We start from the raw sequence: 22,817 nt of genomic DNA, 5'->3' as shown, positions 1-22,817 counted from the left end.
CTAAAAGAGATCACTTTTAGTTTATCGCTTCTAATTCACCAAAACTTTCTCTCAGTGTAAACTCCTACAACATTATACTAAAAACACATGTAGCTAAAGCATTCCTTCATTATTATGCACCCATCACCCACCAAAAAACCGACACATAGAAGAGACACTACTACTTTACAAAAAACTTCCACCAAGTTGAATTTAAATATTCGTGCATTAACCAATTGGTTTTTGGACTGTTAATGACGCGGCATATATTCCAATTGCATTTCTTAATTTATTCATTGTTGGCAATAAAGACTGAAACTGTAAAACAATTTTCTACCACTCGAAAATAAACAGACAATTAACATTATCAGATGTTAGTTTTTGGACTATTTGTATCATCATAATTGATGACATTTTAATGGCAGGACAATAATGGATGTTATTTATAATAAAAACAAAATAATGTAACTTTTTAGAATAGAACTTTAAAATATATTTTGTTATTAATTTAAAAAATCTTATTCATAATCATTGATGATATTGCCAGCACCATTTTTACTCTGACGTCTCCAGTTGAGAGGGAATAAACGTTTCCACAATTCATAGCGCTCGGTATTAAGGCCGCCACGCATTACCAGCTCATCGCCGATATCCAAATAATGTTGTTTTTTATAGCTGAAAGGACGCCAGCGCATATTTCTTAACTGTTCATCACTGGGTTTATTGGGATCTCTGAAATTTATAGAACATTTCTGGTTTGATGATCTGAGTTTAGTTTAGTCTTCTATTTACCCTTTATAGGCAAAGGAACTGAACATTCGAGTCAAAATATTGACCATGGTAAAGTCATCATCGTCATCGGTGAACATACGACTAACGGAAGGTTCCACAAATAAATACATTAAGTCATCATGATGAACCACACCTAAGAGGAAATAATACTTAAAAGGAATATGAAATTTCAATACGATCAACATGATCTTAAGCTGATCTTAGTTCTCATCTAAATATAGTGATACAATTTGTCATTTGCCTATATCTAAGAAGTCTATCCGAAAGTGAAAATCAACTCTGTTGTCTAATTTAGATGAGAATTTAGAAAATATTAAGAAGGCTTTGATCTAAAAATATCTAAGCAAGTGATCGCCAAACTTTACCATAAGGACCATTTTCCGGATAGTTAATATGACTCTTTTGACCCTGATAAGAAAATCGATAATAATACACTTTCGTAGAGCGAGCCGCTAAATGTACAAAACGATGCACGGAAAATCCCGTCAAAGCATCCGAGTACAACTTAGTAAGATTTTCCAAAGAAAGCTGCAAACTTAAAGGTTGATCACCAAAATAAAAATTCCATAATTCACTGCTAATATTGGCCGCTTTAGGACTACTGCTGTTATACAAAAAACATATGGGAGCCACTTGATCGAAATGATACTCAAATGTGCGCAATAGATGTTCATTTTCCAAAATATCTAGGAAATTAAAAAACAAGATCACTTCAGTTTCAAAACAACAAATTCATTTCATACTTATGGCTGGACCCACGAATTCGTCTTTAGTCATTCCGGTAATAATGGGTATTTTCATGAATTCACCATTTTGATAGGATTTCACAGGGTCTTCGATGAGAAAACGTTCTTGTCCGAAATCTCTCTCCACTACAGGTTTCCATAATATCAAAGGATTTTGCCTTCCAAACTCAAACATATAGGTCAAGCTATTGGCATATTGTAAATAATGTTTCTGAACCAAAATAAGTAACCCATTAATATATTAACAATCTTATCCAGAAATTCACTTACGTCTTTTAAGCAATACATCATTTCGGTGATATTTTCCGAGGGACATTTCAATAAAGTAGCCTGACGTTGAGCCAAAGCCAATTGCTCCTCTGGCAATTCCCATTGACCGGTAGCCGAACCACTCATTATTATAGCTTTGTGAAACAGATTACGTGACATGGGTGAGACCATATGCAGAGTTATGCTCAAAGCCCCAGCACCATAACCCAACAGGGTAATAGAAGTTGAATCCCCACCAAAACGTGATATATGCAATTTAAGCCAGCGCAATAATAATACCTGATCCTTAAGACCCAAATTGCCGGGTGCCTCTCTGGTGCCTGTACTCAGAAAACCCAAACTAGCCAAACGATAATTAAAAGTAACCAATACAATATTGCGATCCATGAAATACTGAGGCCCGGCGAAATTTTTACTCTGACCCGATAAAGAATAAAATTCTCCCGGATGTATAAACACTATAACCGGTTTCTTCACATTCGGATTATTTTCCGAGGGCAATTCTCGTGTATAAATATTCACCCGCAAACAATCCTCTGAAACATCCAAACTATTAAGACCCGGTTGAGGACACATGGGTCCATCGATGGTGGCATCAAAGATATCAAACCATTGTTCTACCGGTTCTGCTGGTTTAAAACGTAAATCACCTATAGGCGCCTTAGCATAACGTATGCCACGAAATGCATAAAAATTTCTACCCGCCTGTGAAGTCAACAGAGTGCCACGTATTTTACCCAAAGCTGTGGTCAATACCAAATCCGATAACTCCTTGTCACTGCCCATAATAAAATCATCCACTTCTTTGGCTGCTTTTTCACATTTAGCCCAACTCACTGCCACAAACGAAGTTAAACACCAGCACAAAAACTTCATACGCACACTTTTTAACATTGTCCACGAAAGTCTAGTTACAACTGATTGTCATTTAACTCTGGAGAGGAGCTTTTATACTTGCAGTCCATTTTTGCAGCAAAGACATAAACTTTTAGAATTAATGTTTCCGCAACACTATTAAAGGTTTTATTGTGCTAATAAATAAGCCTTTTCTAGAATTCTTTTAGCCCAACGACCTTTGTGGATGGGAGCTTGTTTTACTTAGTTACTGCTGCTGCTACTAACAGGGTTTGCCGCTAAAGGAATGTGGCAAAGCAAGTTTTCGTTGTAACATATTTGGCATCGTTGGAGTTATAAATAGGAACAAGTTTATGCGTAAGCATAAAACTTGATTGTTGTCTCTTGTAGAAGTTGCCAAACAATCTTAGAAATCTACTCTTAAGACTCTTGTTGATCAACAACATCTTCATGCAACTGTCACTTTCTTTTTAAAGTAGCAACATCATTAGGAGTTGTTTTTAAAGGTTCTTGAAGATTTCAAAAAGAAAACAATCTTGTGTTTGATTCGTTGCTACTACATGATTACTTTCGGTGGATTTTTTAGACTTTGGTTAAGATTTCTGAAATCGATCATTGTGCTTGTGAATTACTTCTTTTCAGGCGCATAGACTTAAGCATCTTAATATTACGATCTACAAATCAATGTACTTCTCAGTATTTATTCACAGCTGTATGATTCGTCTATCGCTATAAATCCGTTACGACAAGATCATTTCATACCATTAGATCGATATATAAGATCCATTATAGGAGCTAAAAACATGAATTCTAAGTAGACCAAACTATATTTAATAAGTTTTCTATTAGACGAAATGGACTTTCTCTTCACTTTATCTCTCCGCCTTATAAATGTACTTTTTCAAATGTGTACGATCATTTAGTGATCACTAATTTGAAGATATTCTGAAGATTCTTTATTTACACATATTTATATATATCCTTTAATAGTTCGAACCGATATATACTTCATTTGAGCTATTTGAAGCAGACCCTTCTCTGACAAGGGCAACAATCTACTTATGATCATATTCTTCTATTTGTATAATCTTAAGATCCAGCAAAGACTGACTTTTCTCATAAGAATCTGTTTTGGAAACTGTTTAATAAAATCCGTATGTTTACCGGATGCTAATGCTGTTGCGAATGCAGAGCAGAGAGAAGTCTGAAGTTAAAATGCATTCGATTTCAATACCTCCGGTAGATAATATGTCTCTTGTAATTATAGGAAACTATGACGCGAAAAATGAAGACAAAAAGAAAACTCTCCCTCCGTCTTCATTGCAGTTTCGGAAACTGTTAAAGAAAAGTCCGCGAGTTTACCAATCGCCTTGTGGACAGTTTATATAGACACAGTAAGGTTATTCGATATATATAAAATACGAAATTCGTTGCACTTTTTGCTACCTCTGAAGACGCTGAAGAGAAATCCGATCACTAGTCTCAAGATATCTTAAAGATAAGATCCTTGATCGTCTAATGTATCCTTAATGCCGTCACTTGCCTCAAGATCAGTCTGAATATAACAGATTTAAGAGGCCTCATCAATACAATATCAATCTATTTGTGTGAAGATCCATCCTAATCTAGACAGCTCTTTCTTACACTGCAAACTTTTCTCGAAGAACTTCTGCTAAGTAGGTTAGGCAGAAGCCTATAACCTCGTTAAGAGAAACCACAGACTTTAGCAAAATGTCCAGAAAGAACAGAAGTGGCTGACGAACTATATTTATAGAAAAGAGCTTGGGTATCAAATATTCATCTCTATCCCCAAAATATGCTTAATACTTTGTAATGTTTATGGTTTGAAACAAAACGATTAGACTTCAAGATTAATCTTGTGATTTGTAAGCTTGTAACGTTCTCTGTCATTTCATCTTACGTTTACTCGACGACCGAAATACGCAATTCAATCGTCGAGCAAAACGATCAGACTCAACGATCAGTCCTGCAGTTCACAAGATCATTAATTACATTTAATATAATTATAAGCTGTAAATTCGAATATCAGGATCAATCCTGAGGATCAATTGAAGATCATTGGTTTAAGCATAATTATGAGCAGTAAACCCGACTGTAATGTCCTCTATCACTTATGTCAAAATGATTCTGCAAATCTAATGCTAGAGCAAAAGGATCATCAGTTTTAGCATTTGGATTGCAAGATCATCAGTTTTAGCATAACTTTGGTCATTAAATTCGACTTTAATGTTCTCTGTTATCTTATGTCAATATAACGCTTCGGTGTTATGATTTCAGATTACTGATCGGTCTTCAAAGCTAAAACTCTCATATTCATCAATTCATTATAATATTTAATAAAAACAATCAAATTTTTAACTCATTTTAGATGAACAAATGTATGATCATTGATAGAAAATTAAAAATTCTTGCGTTAATGATCTTTTGACGAAAATTTTAAGAAAAATTATTTTTCTAATATTAGAAACCCTCTATTCAAAGCATTCTTAACACAAAATTTTAAATTTTTTTCCCACAAATAAAAGGTTTTTATTCGCTTAATTTGTAAGATTACAGGCAGAAAAAAAGTTAAAAAACTTTCTCATAAATAACAAAATTCTAAAGCAAACCTATAAATAAAGCGTATCGAATAGCGAATAGATATTGATGAAGAAGATTCCTAATTTTTTACAAAACTTCCCACACACACACCCCACCTAACTAGAAAGGAAGGTGTTAAAAGTAAGTTGCAAAACTGCTGCTGCCCAAAAAAAAAACACGATCTTAAGGTGTGAAGAGGATCAATCAGCTATATAAACAGCGTTTAGAGGTTTATGCTCTAGTTTTCCCACGTCGATAAAACACACAATTGCGTGTCTTAAGCTAATAAAACTAGAGTGTTAAAAAAATTAAAAAGACTGAAAACTAAATGCCCTTAAATAAGTACTAATGACTCTAAACAAATTGTACAAAGTGAGGCAAACAAACCCTAAACATTTGGACAAAGAAGATAATGAAAACAATACCTTAAGATAGTGAAAACATTAAATGGACTGTTAAACAATTTGCGTTGCTTGAAATAGAGAGAGAGACAGAGAAGTTACCCTTAAAAACGCAGTTTAACGGAGTAAAGTTAAACTGGTGTTTAAGGTTTTCTTAAACCGGTCGTTGGGAATTAACAAATTTGTAAAACCAAGAACTTAATAGGTTGTTAAGGTAATTTAAAGGAATATTGGTCATTTCATGTTAACACACCCTTAACATGTTGAAGTTTATTAGCGGTTTTTGATGTTTATTAGGAGAAATTAAGCAATTTTTTATTTAATTATGGGAACAAGATCAATGTTAAACAAGATCACTGTTCTTTTAGTAATAACTAATAATTCCTTTGAATTACAAGTTCCCAGTATTAGGATTTGAATTTTTTTACAAAATTTCAAATATTTTGACCACACACGCTTCTAAACTTCTAGAACTCACCTTGATATTTTGTTTTTGAAAAAAAGGCAATATGTCAACACAGGCCATTAAATGTGGAGTTTTTTTTTTTCATAAAAATCTCATTAGGAATTTTAAATGAATTCAGGTTTTAAAAACAATCAATGTCTACAATGACACCTTAGGGAACCTCAGCTGCAGTCGTCTAACACTCTACAAAGTAGACAAAAACTGTGCATTTGTTTAACAACATTAGTAGATTTGTAATAAAAACTCATACTATATAAACCTCAGTTCTTGCAACACAACACAAATTTATGCCACAATTACTTTACAGCCACAGTCATAAAATCCCTTTAAAAACAACAACAACAACTGAACTGAAGTGCCAACTACAAACGACATAATTCGCACTTCTTCTTAAACCTTATAAGAGGTTTGTAGTAGTAGAAGTAGACTCCAGACAAAATCCTGTGGTGTACAAAGAATCAGCAAATGAAGCAGACAGCCAAAGCCAGAACGACAACAACAACAACATGATCACTAAATGTGTTAAAAACTTTTTGAAAATTAAACTCGTGTTTGGTTGATCGCTGTATGCTTAAGACGTATGCCACCTGCCGTTGCAGGCTCTTTTAAACTCGTGCCAGTACGCAGGAAGAATCAAGGTAAATAGATATAGTAGAATTTTTTATACTTTTGCGTTGCCTTTTAACCACAAAACATTTAATAAAATATTGCTTGGTTAACTGCACAGTTTAAAGAAAACAAAGTCATCATCACTGGCAGTTTATAGATTTCAACAGAGTTTTTTTAAGCCTCAACTTGGACAGAATATTAATTGAAACTAAGCTTAAGCTGAGCATAAGAAAACAGTGAAAGAAATTCTCTCATAACTTCTCTCTAAAGTTCTTTCTTTTAATTTAAAACAGGTAACGGCAAAAACTGTATCTCTCTCTTAAGCTTTGTTGCTTTCATACATGCTGAAGATCGCTCATATATATAACGATATGTGTTTAAAATGAATTAAACCTTTAAAATCTATCTTTTAATTCATATAAAAATACGATCTTCTAACTTCAAGATCAATTTCCATTAATGCCTCTCTCAACTTAATTCTAACAGTGTAAATTATGTAGAAAAAAATCTTACACACCACTCACCATAAAAAATTTGCAATCTTAATGCATTTTAACATTTTATTAAACAAAACAAAATAAGACACGTACTTGCAAATTTCAACATCTGCCTTAATTGCTCATAAATAGTCAAAAGAGTCCAGACACACCTATGAAATGAAAAGTGTAAAGGAGTCTCTATTCTACTCCTTGACTCATTAACATTACTGTTCTACTTAAAGGCAGGACAAACAGTGACAAATGCTAAACAAAATTTGCCTATGAAAATGTGTTTTTTTCGCTCTTAATTAACAATTGATACTCATGATCAACAATCGATCATGTTGGTTGACAGGAAGCGACAATAATATGATTATGAATAAATCTTTGGCATGAGCTAAATGAAAACAATTGTGAAAACCTAGGGAAAGTGGTGGAGTAAATTGACCTTTTAACTGTAAATCTGTGAGAGTGGAAGTTGTCAAGAGTGAAGAGTGTTTCTTTGTAAAGATTCCAGCCAATCCATCATTTAGCAGTAGGTTTGATTTTGAAATGTTTATAGAAGAAATAAACAATGAAATCGTGGGAGTTTTTTGTCCGTTATAAAATCCATATAAGTTTCTATCTTATCCAGACCCTCTAAATACTGTCCACGAGTCCCTCAAATCCTTGAACCACAGCAGCTATCAAAATTCCAATGCTTTTGTCATCCTAGTCGATTGCTAGTTTATTAAAGCAATTATTTTTTTAATTAAATTTCTCTTGTTTACAATTGAAATGAATTTAAATTGATTACAAATCAACCAATCGAATCTACAAATATTAAAGTTCATTTGAAAATCCGGGATTAAATGCAAACAGCTATTAATTTTTTAACACTTTAGTCTTCACATAAGACTTTTATTTACTGACTATTTATACCCTACAGCAAGGGTATTATGGATTTAGGATGTTTGTAAAGTTCAGTTCTAGTTCAGTTCTAGTTCAGTTCTAGTTCAGTTCTAGTCAGTCAGTTCAGTTCTAGTTCAGTTCAGTTCAGTTCAGTTCTAGTTCAGTTCTAGTTCAGTTCTAGTTCAGTTCTAGTTCAGTTCTAGTTCAGTTCTAGTTCAGTTCTAGTTCAGTTCTAGTTCAGTTCTAGTTCAGTTCTAGTTCAGTTCTAGTTCAGTTCTAGTTCAGTTCTCGTTCAGTTCTAGTTCAGTTCTAGTTCAGTTCTAGTTCAGTTCTAGTTCAGTTCTAGTTCAGTTCTAGTTCAGTTCTAGTTCAGTTCTAGTTCAGTTCTAGTTCAGTTCTAGTTCAGTTCTAGTTCAGTTCTAGTTCAGTTCTAGTTCAGTTCAGTTCTAGTTCTAGTTCTGTAGTTCAGTTCTAGTTCAGTTCTAGTTCAGTTCTAGTTCAGTTCTAGTTCAGTTCTAGTTCAGTTCTAGTTCAGTTCTAGTTCAGTTCTAGTTCAGTTCTAGTTCAGTTCTAGTTCAGTTCTAGTTCAGTTCTAGTTCAGTTCTAGTTCAGTTCTAGTTCAGTTCTAGTTCAGTTCTAGTTCAGTTCTAGTTCAGTTCTAGTTCAGTTCTAGTTCAGTTCTAGTTCAGTTCTAGTTCAGTTCTAGTTCAGTTCTAGTTCAGTTCTAGTTCAGTTCTAGTTCAGTTCTAGTTCAGTTCTAGTTCAGTTCTAGTTCAGTTCTAGTTCAGTTCTAGTTCAGTTCTAGTTCAGTTCTAGTTCAGTTCTAGTTCAGTTCTAGTTCTAGTTCTAGTTCAGTTCTAGTTCAGTTCTAGTTCAGTTCTAGTTCAGTTCTAGTTCAGTTCTAGTTCTAGTTCTGTTCTAGTTCTGTTCTAGTTCTAGTTCTGTTCTAGTTCAGTTCTAGTTCAGTTCTAGTTCAGTTCTAGTTCTAGTTCTAGTTCAGTTCTAGTTCAGTTCTAGTTCAGTTCTAGTTCAGTTCTAGTTCAGTTCTAGTTCTAGTTCTGTTCTAGTTCTGTTCTAGTTCTAGTTCTGTTCTAGTTCTGTTCTAGTTCTGTTCTAGTTCTGTTCTAGTTCTGTTCTAGTTCTGTTCTAGTTCTGTTCTAGTTCTGTTCTAGTTCTGTTCTAGTTCTGTTCTAGTTCTGTTCTAGTTCTGTTCTAGTTCTGTTCTAGTTCTGTTCTAGTTCTGTTCTAGTTCTGTTCTAGTTCTGTTCTAGTTATGTTCTAGTTATGTTCTAGTTCTGTTCTAGTTCTGTTCTAGTTCTGTTCTAGTTCTGTTCTAGTTCTATTCTAGTTCTATTCTAGTTCTGTTCTAATTCTATTTTAGTTCTCTAGTTCTGTTCTAGTTCTGTTCTAGTTCTGTTCTAGTTCTGTTCTAGTTCTGTTCTAGTTCTGTTCTAGTTCTGTTCTAGTTCTGTTCTAGTTCTGTTCTAGTTCTGTTCTAGTTCTGTTCTAGTTTTGTTCTTGTTCTGATCTAGTTCATAGCTGTTTCTTCGATATAGAGTATCCTATAGTCAGTCATGCTCATGTCATGCACATTCTTTCTTGTTTAATATAATTTAATTTATTTTATATAATAACAATTTACAAACATTTATATGCAAACTACGTTGAAATTGACCAAAAAAGCATTCAATCACACAATATTAATGGATCCATCAAACAAAATCACAAACTACTCATGCCTAAGTACATCAATCTCTTAAATATATACCAAGAGTACAGTAAATTGCAAACTATATATTGCAATAAAAAAAATATATTTTTGTAAATTTTCAACAACTCTAGTTGTGAAAACAAGTCCGTCTGGCTGGCAGATAGTAGTAGTAGTAAATTTCAATGAAACATTTTATTATCAGACAAAAAACACTGCATTCAAATCAAATATTTTATTATTGTGTGGCCCATCAAAAAAGTGTCAAAATGTTTAATTTATTAGCTGCATCATTAGATGATTTTCATACAACAAAGCATGTATGTTGAAAACTATTGCTGCTATTTTTGCCTATTTATAGGTAGTATGTAGTTTGATTGGCAAATGCAATTTTTTTGTTGTAGTTATTGCGTAAATTAATGATTAGAGAGTGAGAGGAGCCCAAAAAATAATAATCAAAAATTAGCATTCTATTATTAGGCGATGGTTGAATGCTTACACAAACACAAAACAATGTTTTAACGAAGTCAATACAAATTATACAGAAAACAACAACTACACATACAAAATTGTGCAACCTTTTAGTTACAAAACACACATACATATACACTGAATAGCAAACATTAATAAAGGTAAAAAAAGTACAAATACAAAACATTGCACAATTGTGTGGCATGAGGCACGCTTGATTGCCTTTTTTTCCTTAAACAAAAGGCGTTTACTGCTGACATTATTGTTGGATGCTGCTGCTGCTGATGCTTGAGGATAAAAAGGACTCATAAAAGGACATTATAACAGCTTTTGTTTATCAAGCGTACGTCCTTTTACTAAATAAAAACATTGACTAATGAATAGTTAGAAGAACCACACAAAACTAATATCCAAAAACATTTTAAAAATCATAAAAAAATCTATGGAAAAAACACCAAAAATTACAAACGATTTCGGCATTGCGAATTGATTTTTAGTGGAGAGAGGGTGCATAGACACACATAGATACTTGATTTCTAAAGATTAAAACAAAAACGAACAACCACAAACAAGGTCGTTAAGGGCCAAATAACTTGAGTAATTTATGAGTTTTAGCGGACATGTAAAACAATAGTGACAACAACGAAAAAATACAGAAAACACTAAAACGATTTCAAGGTGTCGTCTGTAGTCTATTCGTTTGTAATCAAACCCACTATTCACTGAAGTGAGCGTAACTTATGCTAATTTTGATTATTAGTTTTAAGGCAGATAATAAACCCGCTGATAACTTTTATTCGTAGCAAATAAAATAGTAATAAAAATATGAAAATTTTGGAATTATAAGGGCGTAAGTTGGTAGCAGAAACTTTCATTTATAAGACAGAAATATTAATGGAAATTACGAGGCATTTGCAAGTTATTACTTGAAAGACAACGAAGCCTAACCTTATTGAGTTCCTTTGATCGATGCTCATGTTGTGAAATGAAAACTTTATTTCGATTCCTTATTTATCTGCTTCTCTTTTAAGTATTGAGTACATAAACCCCTCTTTGATTGCCTTGCTTTGTCCTTCACCTTAACTCAAGGGCGCCTACTGTTAGCAGTATCTTTCAGCGTTTATTCCTGTGATTATTGTGATGATCCAATTGTGTTACTTCTACCTTGACCTTAACACAGGAAAGAACTTTCAGCTTCCATACATTCGTTCAAAACACGAACTTTATCCGAAAGCTCAAGCATATGTAAGGAGAAACCCTTAACTAAGAAACAAATGTTGAAATGTTCTTCAACTGAGAACACGAATGGAGACCGTGAAATAGAAAATGCTGCTGAAAGCTATAGAATTAGGTGGTACACCGATATTCAAAATGTTGGTTGGGCAAATAATATTGTGAAAGACATTGGAACACGGATACAATTCGAAGACTCATAGCTCTATAAAATGATACTGAGAAACCATGACAAACAGTGTAAACTTTGGAAACATATAGACCGCAATTGCACAGGATAATGCCTACAAACTCCTCAACTGAAGGTTCAAGAAAAAGATCAACTATTAAGCTCCAAATATAAGTTACACAAAGCCTTTCTAGTCGAAAAGGAATGAACCTGAAATACTCTCAACTGAGGAATTCAATTCCTAAAAATCAAGGAAAAAAGCTGTAATATTGGAAGGCAAAGGTTCGCTGAAACTATCACGATTAAGATCGTAGTCAACATTAAAGATATTGGTCGCGCAAAATGAAAACTTCTCCTGATGAGATGTAGGAACACTGACATAATCCAAAAACTTACGAGCCTGTAGAGTGAGTGAAAGGGTGAAAGGCTCAACATGGAAAGAACACAAACTCAGCCACAAACCCAACGCCTTGCTTGTCGAAAAGGAATTAACCTTCAGAGGGACGTTGGAAACAAATTTGAAGTGCCCACAACTGAGGAATTCAATTCCTAAAAATCGAGAGAAAGCTGAAATTTTGGGAGTCAAAGGTTCGGCAAAGAAATACAAAATACATCATAGAGCTCGTAGTCAACATTTAAGATGTTGGTTGCGCAATTGAAAAACACGGACACAATCCAAAATCTTATGTTTCTGTAGAGTGACAGGAGAAAAAGAACACGAACATACTACATAGAACACGAACATACTACTACATACTAAAGGGAAATCCCTGAACTTATAAACAAATACAACTCAGGGCACGATTGAAGCTCGGAAATCGAAGATAGGTACTGCTGAAAGCTGTGAACTTCGAAGTTCTAGATGTTGGTTGCGCAAATTAAAAATGTATCTTGATGTGTCTGAATGATATAAAAACCATGCAAAGGTTCATGATTCTATAGAGTTAGACGATGAATCAGAGAAACGAAAACGTATGCCGAATTTTAAAACATCAAAATATCCAAGACACTATGAAGGATCTGCTAAAATTACCCAAGAAATTGCAAAAAGGAACAGAATTAAACAGCGAAGGTCAAGGAAATTACACATAAAACAGCTTAAGTTGTACGAACACGCAGTCGACGGTATTCTACTATAAGATAGATGCTTTTGGAAGATGATAATTTGCTATAGAATTATTATAACTTACAAGCGCTTTAAGAGCGTTCATTGGAGATTAAATGGTTAAGGAATGATAGGATCATCAGGTAAGCTAACAATAATGCGATTGGAATCAAACTCCACAACTCCACTTTAGCTCTATGAAACTTAGAAAACATCAAATTAAAGAACTTAAAAGAGAGGAGTATTAAGATCATTAAGTGAGGTAACAATCAGGTGATTAAGAGAAGTCAAAATCTATAAAGATAAATAATAGAGACCTCAGTCATTTCTCAGATATTCTGATAGACTTGGACTTACGATTAATGTAAATTTAAAACTTCAAAAACTTCTTCAATTGAAGTGAGAGAAGGACCTTTAGATTTCTAGATGACAAGAAACCAAGCCAAAGCTTTCTATTCTAAAACTTTCCTCGGATCATAGCACTTATTGACGATTGACGATAAAACTTTAGGTTACTTTGCTCTATGAAACTTAGGAAACATTTCTCAAAAGCCCAGTGATCATAAAATAAACTCAATCTCTTGCTTTGCACTATCGCGCCAAAGAAAGACCCCCAGTTTCCTCTACATTATTTAACATGTTTTAAATAATCATTTTCATAAACTCCAAAGACACTTCAGGCAAAATTAAATATGATTATTAGCACCTTGTTAAAAAACACGCAAAAATTTGTTTAAATAAATTATACAACCACTTTTTTTAAAAAGAATTACCCCAAGAAAATAAAAGTGCTAATAATAACAATGTTTTGACACTTTTTAATAAAAATTTTAGAAAATTGGACTTAATATACATTATATTATCACTTGCATGACATGGCAGTCAAAAATAAAGAAGCTCAACTTTAAAATTTATGAGAAAACATCAACATTAATGATATTGTGATGACAAGCAAAGAATACACGAGAGGAGGACAGCCGCGAACAACCATAAAGGAAATGATAAAGACGTGTTCATTAGGTGAGTAAAAATGCACTTTAAAATAAATGGTTTTCTGTGAAAAATCAAATAAGCAAAGAGCAAATATTTGGTCAAGAAACTACAAACCATATATTTAAAAGGAACAAAGTCCTGTACAAACATTTTAAATAAATTGACTGAACTATATAGAGATACAAGCAGTAACTAACACTATATAATTGTTGCATATATTAAAGTCCAAAAGTTGTGTAATTTACAAATAATAATAATGGATGCAACAGACATTCGGACACTTTCTCAGATGCAATATTTACTCATAAACTCACACTAAAAGTGTGGTGTGCAAATATGCCCAAGGCTTTGTTTACTTCAACCAAAAAAAAAATCACAACGATCTCAACCACGCGTCCTGAAACTTTAAAATGCATCAGATCATTCATCATACTTCATTAAATCTAACTGCACTCTATACTGTTCTTCTCAAACTCTTTCCTTTTTTTGGGTAGCGCCCAATTTCATTCAACTCTTTTGGCAGCTTCAACAGCTTCACTATCGTCATCAACTTAATGTCAGTGGACGTGATCTTCTAAATCGATTTTTGTCGCCATTGGTGACAATAATAACAGAGCAGTAGCGAGTGCTTGTTTAAATAACACTTTAATAGCCTGCAGCGGTCAAACACTCAAAATGCGAACCAAATTATATTGCAAGAGATCAACAAAAAATAAAAATGTTCTTAAAGTTCCCTCCGAAAAAAAATATTAAATCAACAAGAAACTGTTGTCGAAAAATTACCCCTCTGAACGTGTTTGGCATTCTTATGGTGTTTGACAGCTAACGGGCATTGCTGGAGCCGGCGAATACTGGCTGCTGGAAAAAAATGTATAAATATGATTATATAACTGATAGCAAAGAGGTGTAGCCCACCTATCAATGGTACTGTCAACTAATTTATGAGATGCAGTTAAAAGCCCAGGGCTATTTAAACAAACCAAGATCAAATTTAGCATCAGAATAAGAGATCGATCATATGTGATCGTATGAAATATTAATAACATAAGGAATAAGAGATCAGGTTAAATGGAATTTGAAGATCACTACAAAGAGAATGAGAAAAACTCGCGAATGTAGATAAGTTGACTCATGATTAAAACTAAAGTTGAGCTACACAAGAACAAGGAAGATTTAAGAAAAATGGACTACTATGGACCTAAATTTGGACGACAAGAGGACTTACGATTGAAGCTAATACTGAACCACAAAAACACAAATGATTGAAGCTAATACTGAACTACAAAATAGAGTCATCATTTGGATGCATAAAAGAGACTCTCATATTCAAACTAAAGTTAAACTATAAAAACACCTTAATCGGAACTACAAAAAACCCACAATTTAATATAATACTGAACTAGGTTTGAGGCTAGAGTTGGACTACAAAAAGTCATTTTTGTGTTCTACAATAAGACTTTCGACTGAAGCTCAAAATAAGCTCTGAAATGACAAAGGATTTAAACTGAAGTTGGAGTCTAAAACTACTTACAATCGAAGCTGTAATTAGACTAAAATGTAAACGACTATAGAACTTTTAATAGAACTGCAAAAAGACACACTATTGACGCTACAGTTAGTCTACAAATACCATAAAAAATTAGCAGCATTACAAAGGTAAAGTAGAACCACAAAAACTCTAACGATTGGAGCTAAAGTTTAACTACAAAAACTGCTGCGGTTGTAGCTGAATTAAAACTACAAAATTATTGCTATAAAACATACGCGTTTGTAGCTTAAACAGGACAACAAAGAGACACAGGTCGACTACAAAATAACCCCAAATTGTAGTTAAAGTTGTACTACAAAAAGACTACAAAACGGCCTTTGACTGAAGCTCATGATGTACTTCAAAAACACTAAGGATTATAACTAAAGTTGAGTAATAAATGAAGCTATTGTAAGAATACTAGGATACCTACTATTTAAGTTAAAGTAGAACTACAAAAAGACACTCGATTAAAGCTAAAGTTAGACTACAATTATATAGAAAATATAGCAGCATATCAAAGCTAAAGTGGGACCACAAAAACTATCGATTGAGGCTAAAGTTGAACTACAAGAACAGCTGCGGTTGTAACTAAAAATATAAACTACAAAAAGACAAAAAATATTGAGCTTTAAAACCGCTATTGTAGCTCATACAGAACTGCAATGAGACTCCGAGTTAAAGCTAAAGTTCAACCACAAAAATACTTAAAATTGTAGCTAAAGTTGTACTACAAAAAGACTAACGATTAAACCTAAAGCGCAGACTACAAAACTACTTTTGACTGAAGATCAAGATGAACTACAAAAAGACAAATAATTGACACGGAAATTTAACTCTAAGTGGCCTACAATTGAAACTGTAGTAGGACTACAGGGAAATCTACAAATTAAGTTGAAGTTGAACTTCAAAAAGTGACACGATTAAAGCTAAAGTTCAACTACAACTACATAGCAACATTAGCAATGTTGCAAACCACATCTTAAATCAAAATTTCTAAACTTTCCCTGATAAATCCAAGTTCCAAAGACAATGTATACAAAAGCAATGTTTCAAATTTGATGTTCAAATTAAAAATCAACAAAAAAAAAGCCAAAACATACCAAACAATTGTGGAGAACTTCACCATTACTCTTTCCATTTTGGAGCAAAAGAAGTTAAGCCTTAAAAACACACACACATACACACAACCCTAAAGATACAAAATCTTAAAAAAACAACAATTTAATTTATATATTTTCTTAATAGTCCGAATGGTTAGCCTTAAGATAAGCCCTTAAACAAACAAACGTTGACTTTTATGACTTGCTGAACAAAATTTAATCAGTTTAAATTTTTTTGTTTAATATTAAACATTTTTAATTTGTTGTGGCTCTATAATCAAAATGAAATCAAAACTAAAATAATCACATGTGTATTGAGTCTTGAGTCTTTAATTATTTTAAAGTTTCCCGTTGAAAACATAGAATTTATGGGCCTAGTTTTAATAATTGTATAAGGGGATAGAGAGAAACAAAATTAATTTAGTTCTAAATTGGACCACCCGGTTAACTCTGTAAAACTTTATCAGGGAATCCCGCATATAACTGGTAATAACTGATCATCATATATAAGGATTTATGCCTTTATTTTCTTTAAGACCTGTCTCAGCACAGACAGATAAGAATTGCAAATAGTTGTGGCTACTGTTCCATTTAATACTATGTTCAAATAGCTGCTATTTAAGCCCAACTAGCAGTTTTAAACCATCACTTATCATATCAGCTTAAAGTTAATAATCATTGATTAGAGTTAAACAAACTGTTATTAAGCACTTAATGTTATAAAAAAGGAAGACCAATACAGGAGTTTCTCTATATTTTCTCATACAAGTTTAAAATAAATAAAATCTATTTTTATCATTAACAAAAACACACACTTTTGATTTCATTCGCTATAGCGCGTGCGCTACTTGATATTCATGTCTTTAATATTCCAGAGTTGAGTTTTGTTGCCACTGTTAACAGGTGGAAGGAAGCACACACCAAACAACAATTAATTTTTACTTCTTGTATTGTGTTATAAACATGAAATCCCTTCACTTCTCCTTTACTCCTTACATTTCTGTACTATAGCACGACGTTAGCGTTGACGTTGCGTTGTAAGCAGATGTTCGTATATCTGCTGGTTTTATGCTGGAGGAGGCTGTAAATTTCTTGTAAAAATATTTTGTCGTCCATATGATTTTTTGAGTTTGTCTTACTTTGGATTTTACGTGGCTTGAATGTTTAGAGTTTTAGTTAAGGACTTTTAGACGCTTGTAAAGTGGGGGCACGTGCTTGGCATTATAAAGGAAATATTTAGTATTGTGTTAATCAAACGGAATATTTTATATAGTGATTATTTCAATTAAAACTTAATATAAGTCTCTTAGAAGATCTAGGATTGAAGCTTTTGACTAATAAAATCTTACGATTAAAGCTTATGTTAGATCACATACAGATCAACGATCGAAGCTATTGGTGGACTACATATAGGTCAACGATCGAAACTATTATTGGACTTCTAAAACACTTACGATTGAATCCATTCGTGTACTACAAAAAGATCTACAACTGTTGGTAATCTTACTATAACACAATTAGCAACGATCAAAGCTAATGTTGGACTTTATAAATTCCGACGTTCGAAGCTAATGTTAGACCACATATAGATCATTGATTAGCATTGATCTTAGACTACATAAAGACCTGTGATTAGAGCTAACTAATGATCTTCACAAAGATATACGATCGAAGCAAATGTTGTATTACATCGACGATCCAAGATATTCTTGGACCAACTTCTTTAAGAACTATGATCGAAACTTAAGTTAGACCACATACAAATCTGATTAGAGCTAATCTTGGACTGTAAAAGATTGAAACTGATATTGATCTTCACAAAGACTTGTGATAGAAGCTATTGTTGAACTATATATAGATCGACGATCGCAGATATTATTAAAGATATATAATCGTAGTGAGTCATGGATAACAAAAGGTTCTACAACTGTTAATACAGTTATTAACGATCAAATCTAATGTTGAACTTTATAAGTTCCGACGATCAAAGCTTAAGTGGTCTAACATAACGACCTACATACAGACCTTTGATTGACGCTTATATTGATCTTCACAAAGACTTGGACTACATATACTACAACGATCGCAGCTATTTCGATCTTCATGAACTAAGATCAAAGCCAGTCATGGACTAAAAAAAGTTCTACAACTTTTGCCAATCTTATATAGCACAGTTACTAACGATCGAAGCTAAAATTGGACTTCATAAATTCCGAAAATTTTAGTTATATTTAGACTATAGATCCGATATTAGAGCTTAACTTGGTCGACGGTCGAATCTATTCTTAGACCAACTTTTTAAACAGATCTGCTATGAAAGCTCATCTTGAACTACAGAAAGTATTATGATTGAAGCTAGTATTGATCCCTAAAATGACTTGCGAATTTGAACTACAAAAAGTTCACTAATGAGGCCAATGTTAGATAACAAAAATTTCTACGATCGAGGCTAATGTTAGATCTACGAATAAAGTTAAGAGAGCTGCTGACATTGGACTATTTATAGATCTGCGATCAAAGCCATTCTTGGACTTAAAATGCTAATGTTACATAACACAGATATCAACTATTAAAGCTAATGTAAGACTGTATAAAAGTCCGACGATCGAAGGTATTGTAAGATCACATACTGATCTACAAATGAAGCTAGCACCATTGAAGCTAATGTTGGAAAGCTTAAAGACCTGTGATTAAAACCTCTTTGATCTTCATAAGGAATTACGATCGATGCTAAATTAGATCAATGATCATGGACAAAGTGGAACCCAAAAGATCTACGATTAGTTCCAAAATTACTTCACCTGAATAATCAGAATATATACTAGAGTTTATTTACAAAACTGCCAGCCATGCCAGCCTTTGATACTTTCTCATTTCTCCCTTACTCCAACATAATATCAAAATTTAACGAACCCATTAAATAGGCTTCTTTTTTTCCAAAAACAATTACAGGAATTACTAACAATCAGGACGATATCATAATTAAAATAATGCTCACTAACACTAACAAATAAGCTATATTAGCAAAAAACGGTACGCGATCGTACGCAAGTTTAAGAACAATGAATGTCTAAAGCCAAATTAATGTAAATGTGGCCACAAATGATGTTGAAATGAAAGAAAAAACTTTTCACCTGATCAGCCCGCATTTATGAAAAACATGTGAATTTATTTAAAAGTTAACTAAAAAACAGAAAATTACTTTTTTTTGTTGTAAGTAAGAGAAGAATGAGTAAGTACATCCGATGAACAGAAGTATGTTTGTTTTCCAAATAATTTATGTAAAATTTAAGGTACTAGAAGTAAACTTTTAAAAAATTTTTAATTCAAATGACAAATGCATAAATTGAAAGAAGTTAGAAGCGATCAAGACCCATGGCAAAATGATCTACAGAAGAAGAAGAATTAGGTCCCATATTGCACTTTATACAGACTTATGATCAAAGCTACTGAACGGCTACAAAGACACCTACGATTAATGCTAATGTTTGACTACAAAAATACATTTATTGCATTCTAATGTTAAACTACAAAATGATCTTTGATTGAAGATAATGTTGGATCCAAATGACCTTCAATTTTTAAATGTTGTACTATAATTAGACTACGAATTGATGCTAATATTGTACTACAAAACGCCTAGCATTTGAGACTTATGTTGAACTACAAAGACACTACTAAAATATCTTCAATTGAAGCTTTTGTTGGACTACAAAAATACGTTTAATTCAAGCTAATACAGAACTTCATTTGAAGCTAATGTTGGACCACAAAACTATCTTCTATTGAAGCTAATGTTAAACCACAAACTATTCTTCAATTGAAGCTAATGGTGGACTACAAAAAGTCTTTCAATTATTGATTGTTGTACTACAAAACTACTTTTAATTGGTGCTAATATTGAACTTAAAAAGTTCCTCATTTAAAGCTAATATTACATTACAAAACTATCTTCTATTAAAGCTAATATTGGACGACAAAAAGACCATAAATTGCTGATTGATGGACTACAAAAATACTCTTAATAGAAGCTATTGTTAGACTACAAAACGATCTTCAATTAAAGCTAATGTTGTAGCACAAAATATCCTTCAATTGAAGTTAAAGTTGAACTTCAGAAAGGCCTTCAATTGTTGATTGTTGGACTTTAAATTAAAGATAATGTTGAGTTACAAAATTATCTTCGATTCAAGCGAATGTTGAACCACAAAAGATCCTCCAATTGAATCTAAAGACATTCATTTCATGCTAATGTTGGATTACAACACGACCTTCGATTGATACTAATGTTGGGTCACTAGACAAGCTTTCACGAAAGCGAATGTTGCACTACAAAGTGATCTTTAATTAGTGCTAATGTTGGACTACAAAACATCTTTTAAAATCAAGCTGAATTGGATTTTAAAAAGGCATTCAATACATTCTGATGTTGGATTACAACACGACCTTGGATTTAAGCTAATTTTGGACCACTACAGAAGCTTTCACTGAAGCTATTGTTGCACTACAAAATTATCTTCAATTAGGGCTAATGTTAGATCACAAAATGATCTTCAAATCATGCTGGATTGGACTACAAAAATACATTCAATGTTGGATTACAACACGACCTTCGATTAAAGCTAATGTTGTACCACTAGACAAGCTCCCATGAAAGCTAATGTTGCACTACGAAAGACTCTTCAATTAGAGTTAATGTTGGAGCACAAAACGATCTTCACAACAAGCTGACGTAGGACTATAATTGAGGCTATTAAGGTCGAATTGGTAACAGTATAATCTAACCTTTTTACCAGTTACAAACATTTCAAATAACTTATATTTCCCTTTTTTTAAGCTACCAAAGTCTAGAGTCTTAAAAACCGTTTAAATAACTACAAACAATTGGTTAAAAACGCAGACAATTGGTTTTCCAAATGTTTGAATACTAATCCAAATGAAAGTTAAATGCTTCGTTGGTTGTCAGTTAAAGATGTGGACTGAATAAGAAAAAAATGGTCACCGGGAATATAAATTAAATTATGAGACTCTAATTAAGATGGTTAAACCAACTCTTTTTTTAATTTTTATTCACTATTATAACAGGAAATGCTGAAAACTATTAAAAAACCTTATAAACTCTACCATTTTGAAAACTTTACACTTGACATGTCACATACATACGTACGAAAGTAAGTATTTGTGTAAATAATAAGTAAGTAACGTATATTTTCAAATCATCAACAACATCATGGAGGCATTAGTATTTAACGGATGGGCAAAAGGTAGATCAGCCAACGGGAAACACAAAAAGAAACATTTTTAGCTTCTAGCAAAAAAAAAAAAACGAATCGAAATATTTATACGGGTGACAAAATGTGTAAACGGAATTAATGAAAAATAACGACAGCAAAACACTATAACATTTGATAACATCAGTAGAAAATTGATTAGAATGTTAAGCCAACTAGCAGAAGAATACTAATAATATTTGTTTTATTAGTAAGCAGCTGCTGATAAAAACTAAAATTGCAAAATTGCCATCTTTGCCTTAAACCCATAGAAAGAAAACTATATTTATCTTAAACCAAAAACTATTATTATTTTCAATCAAACATAAATTCATTATTATACTAAAGATCTATTTGAACTACGTGTGGTCTAGTTGAGTTTGAATAATTTTCTTTTTTTTTTTTTTCGTCTTCTTTTAGCTTTTAACATGACTAATGCCTGTCAATGATACTGACGCCATAAATTAATCAAATTGTAATGAATTTGATTTTTTGTTTAACTCTTCTTCATTACGAATGTTAAATATTTTTGGTGTTTTTTTTTTTTTTTTCTTTTTTTGGTTTAAATAAATTATCCAAAATCTAAACTAGCTTAGACAAAGTGTGACTCGTGTGGCATCGTCATAATCTTGGGTAATTTACGCAATTAATTGGTGTTCACACTGGGCGGTCGTAAAGATTAACAGCTTTTTTTCTCTCTAGTTTTGGAGTTTTTTCTTTCGGTTTGTTGGGGGGGTTTTTAATGGCATTTGTTAAAGCCAAGTTATAATCCAAATAAAATATATGAAACTGATTGTTAAAAAGTATTTGTTAAATAACGAATAAAAGTTATACTACATGTTTGAGAAAACGTTTAAAACGATTTGGAGACAGATTTTTAAGCTAAAGTTGGACTACAAAATGACCTTCCATTGAAGCTAGCTTTGAACCACAATAGTATACCAAATGTGGATTTCAAAACAATCATCGATTGAAGGTAATGCTGGACTACAAAAACACATTCAATTGAAGCTAATGTTGAACCACAAAAATACCTATAATTCAAGCTAAGGTGGAACTGCAAAACAACTATTAATCAAAGCTAATACAAACCGGCGGTTGAATCTAATAATGGACTACAAAATCATTGAATTACTTCTGATGTTAAC

At 32.7% G+C, this 22,817-nt stretch overlaps 1 protein-coding gene across 1 annotated transcript; it reads right to left on the bottom strand.

Moving 5' to 3' along the window:
• Positions 1-497: 497 nt before the first annotated feature.
• On the bottom strand, positions 498-2,692 carry LOC119608817 (venom carboxylesterase-6). Its single transcript, XM_037963351.1, has 5 exons — positions 1,788-2,692; positions 1,515-1,728; positions 1,137-1,457; positions 772-904; positions 498-711 (listed from the first exon to the last, which is right to left on the bottom strand). Exons 1-5 carry the CDS (start codon positions 2,679-2,681, stop codon positions 498-500), a joined length of 1,776 nt encoding a protein of 591 aa, XP_037819279.1. The 5' UTR covers positions 2,682-2,692.
• Between the last annotated feature and the right edge of the window lie 20,125 nt (positions 2,693-22,817).

This window comes from Lucilia sericata, unplaced genomic scaffold, assembly GCF_015586225.1.
Source record: "Lucilia sericata isolate MDLA Ls3-8-SP2 unplaced genomic scaffold, ASM1558622v1 Contig000883F_arrow, whole genome shotgun sequence".
Lineage (NCBI taxonomy): Eukaryota > Metazoa > Arthropoda > Insecta > Diptera > Calliphoridae > Lucilia > Lucilia sericata.
Note: the sequence above shows the minus strand (reverse complement) of the source record. Positions and strands in the feature narration are given on the sequence as shown.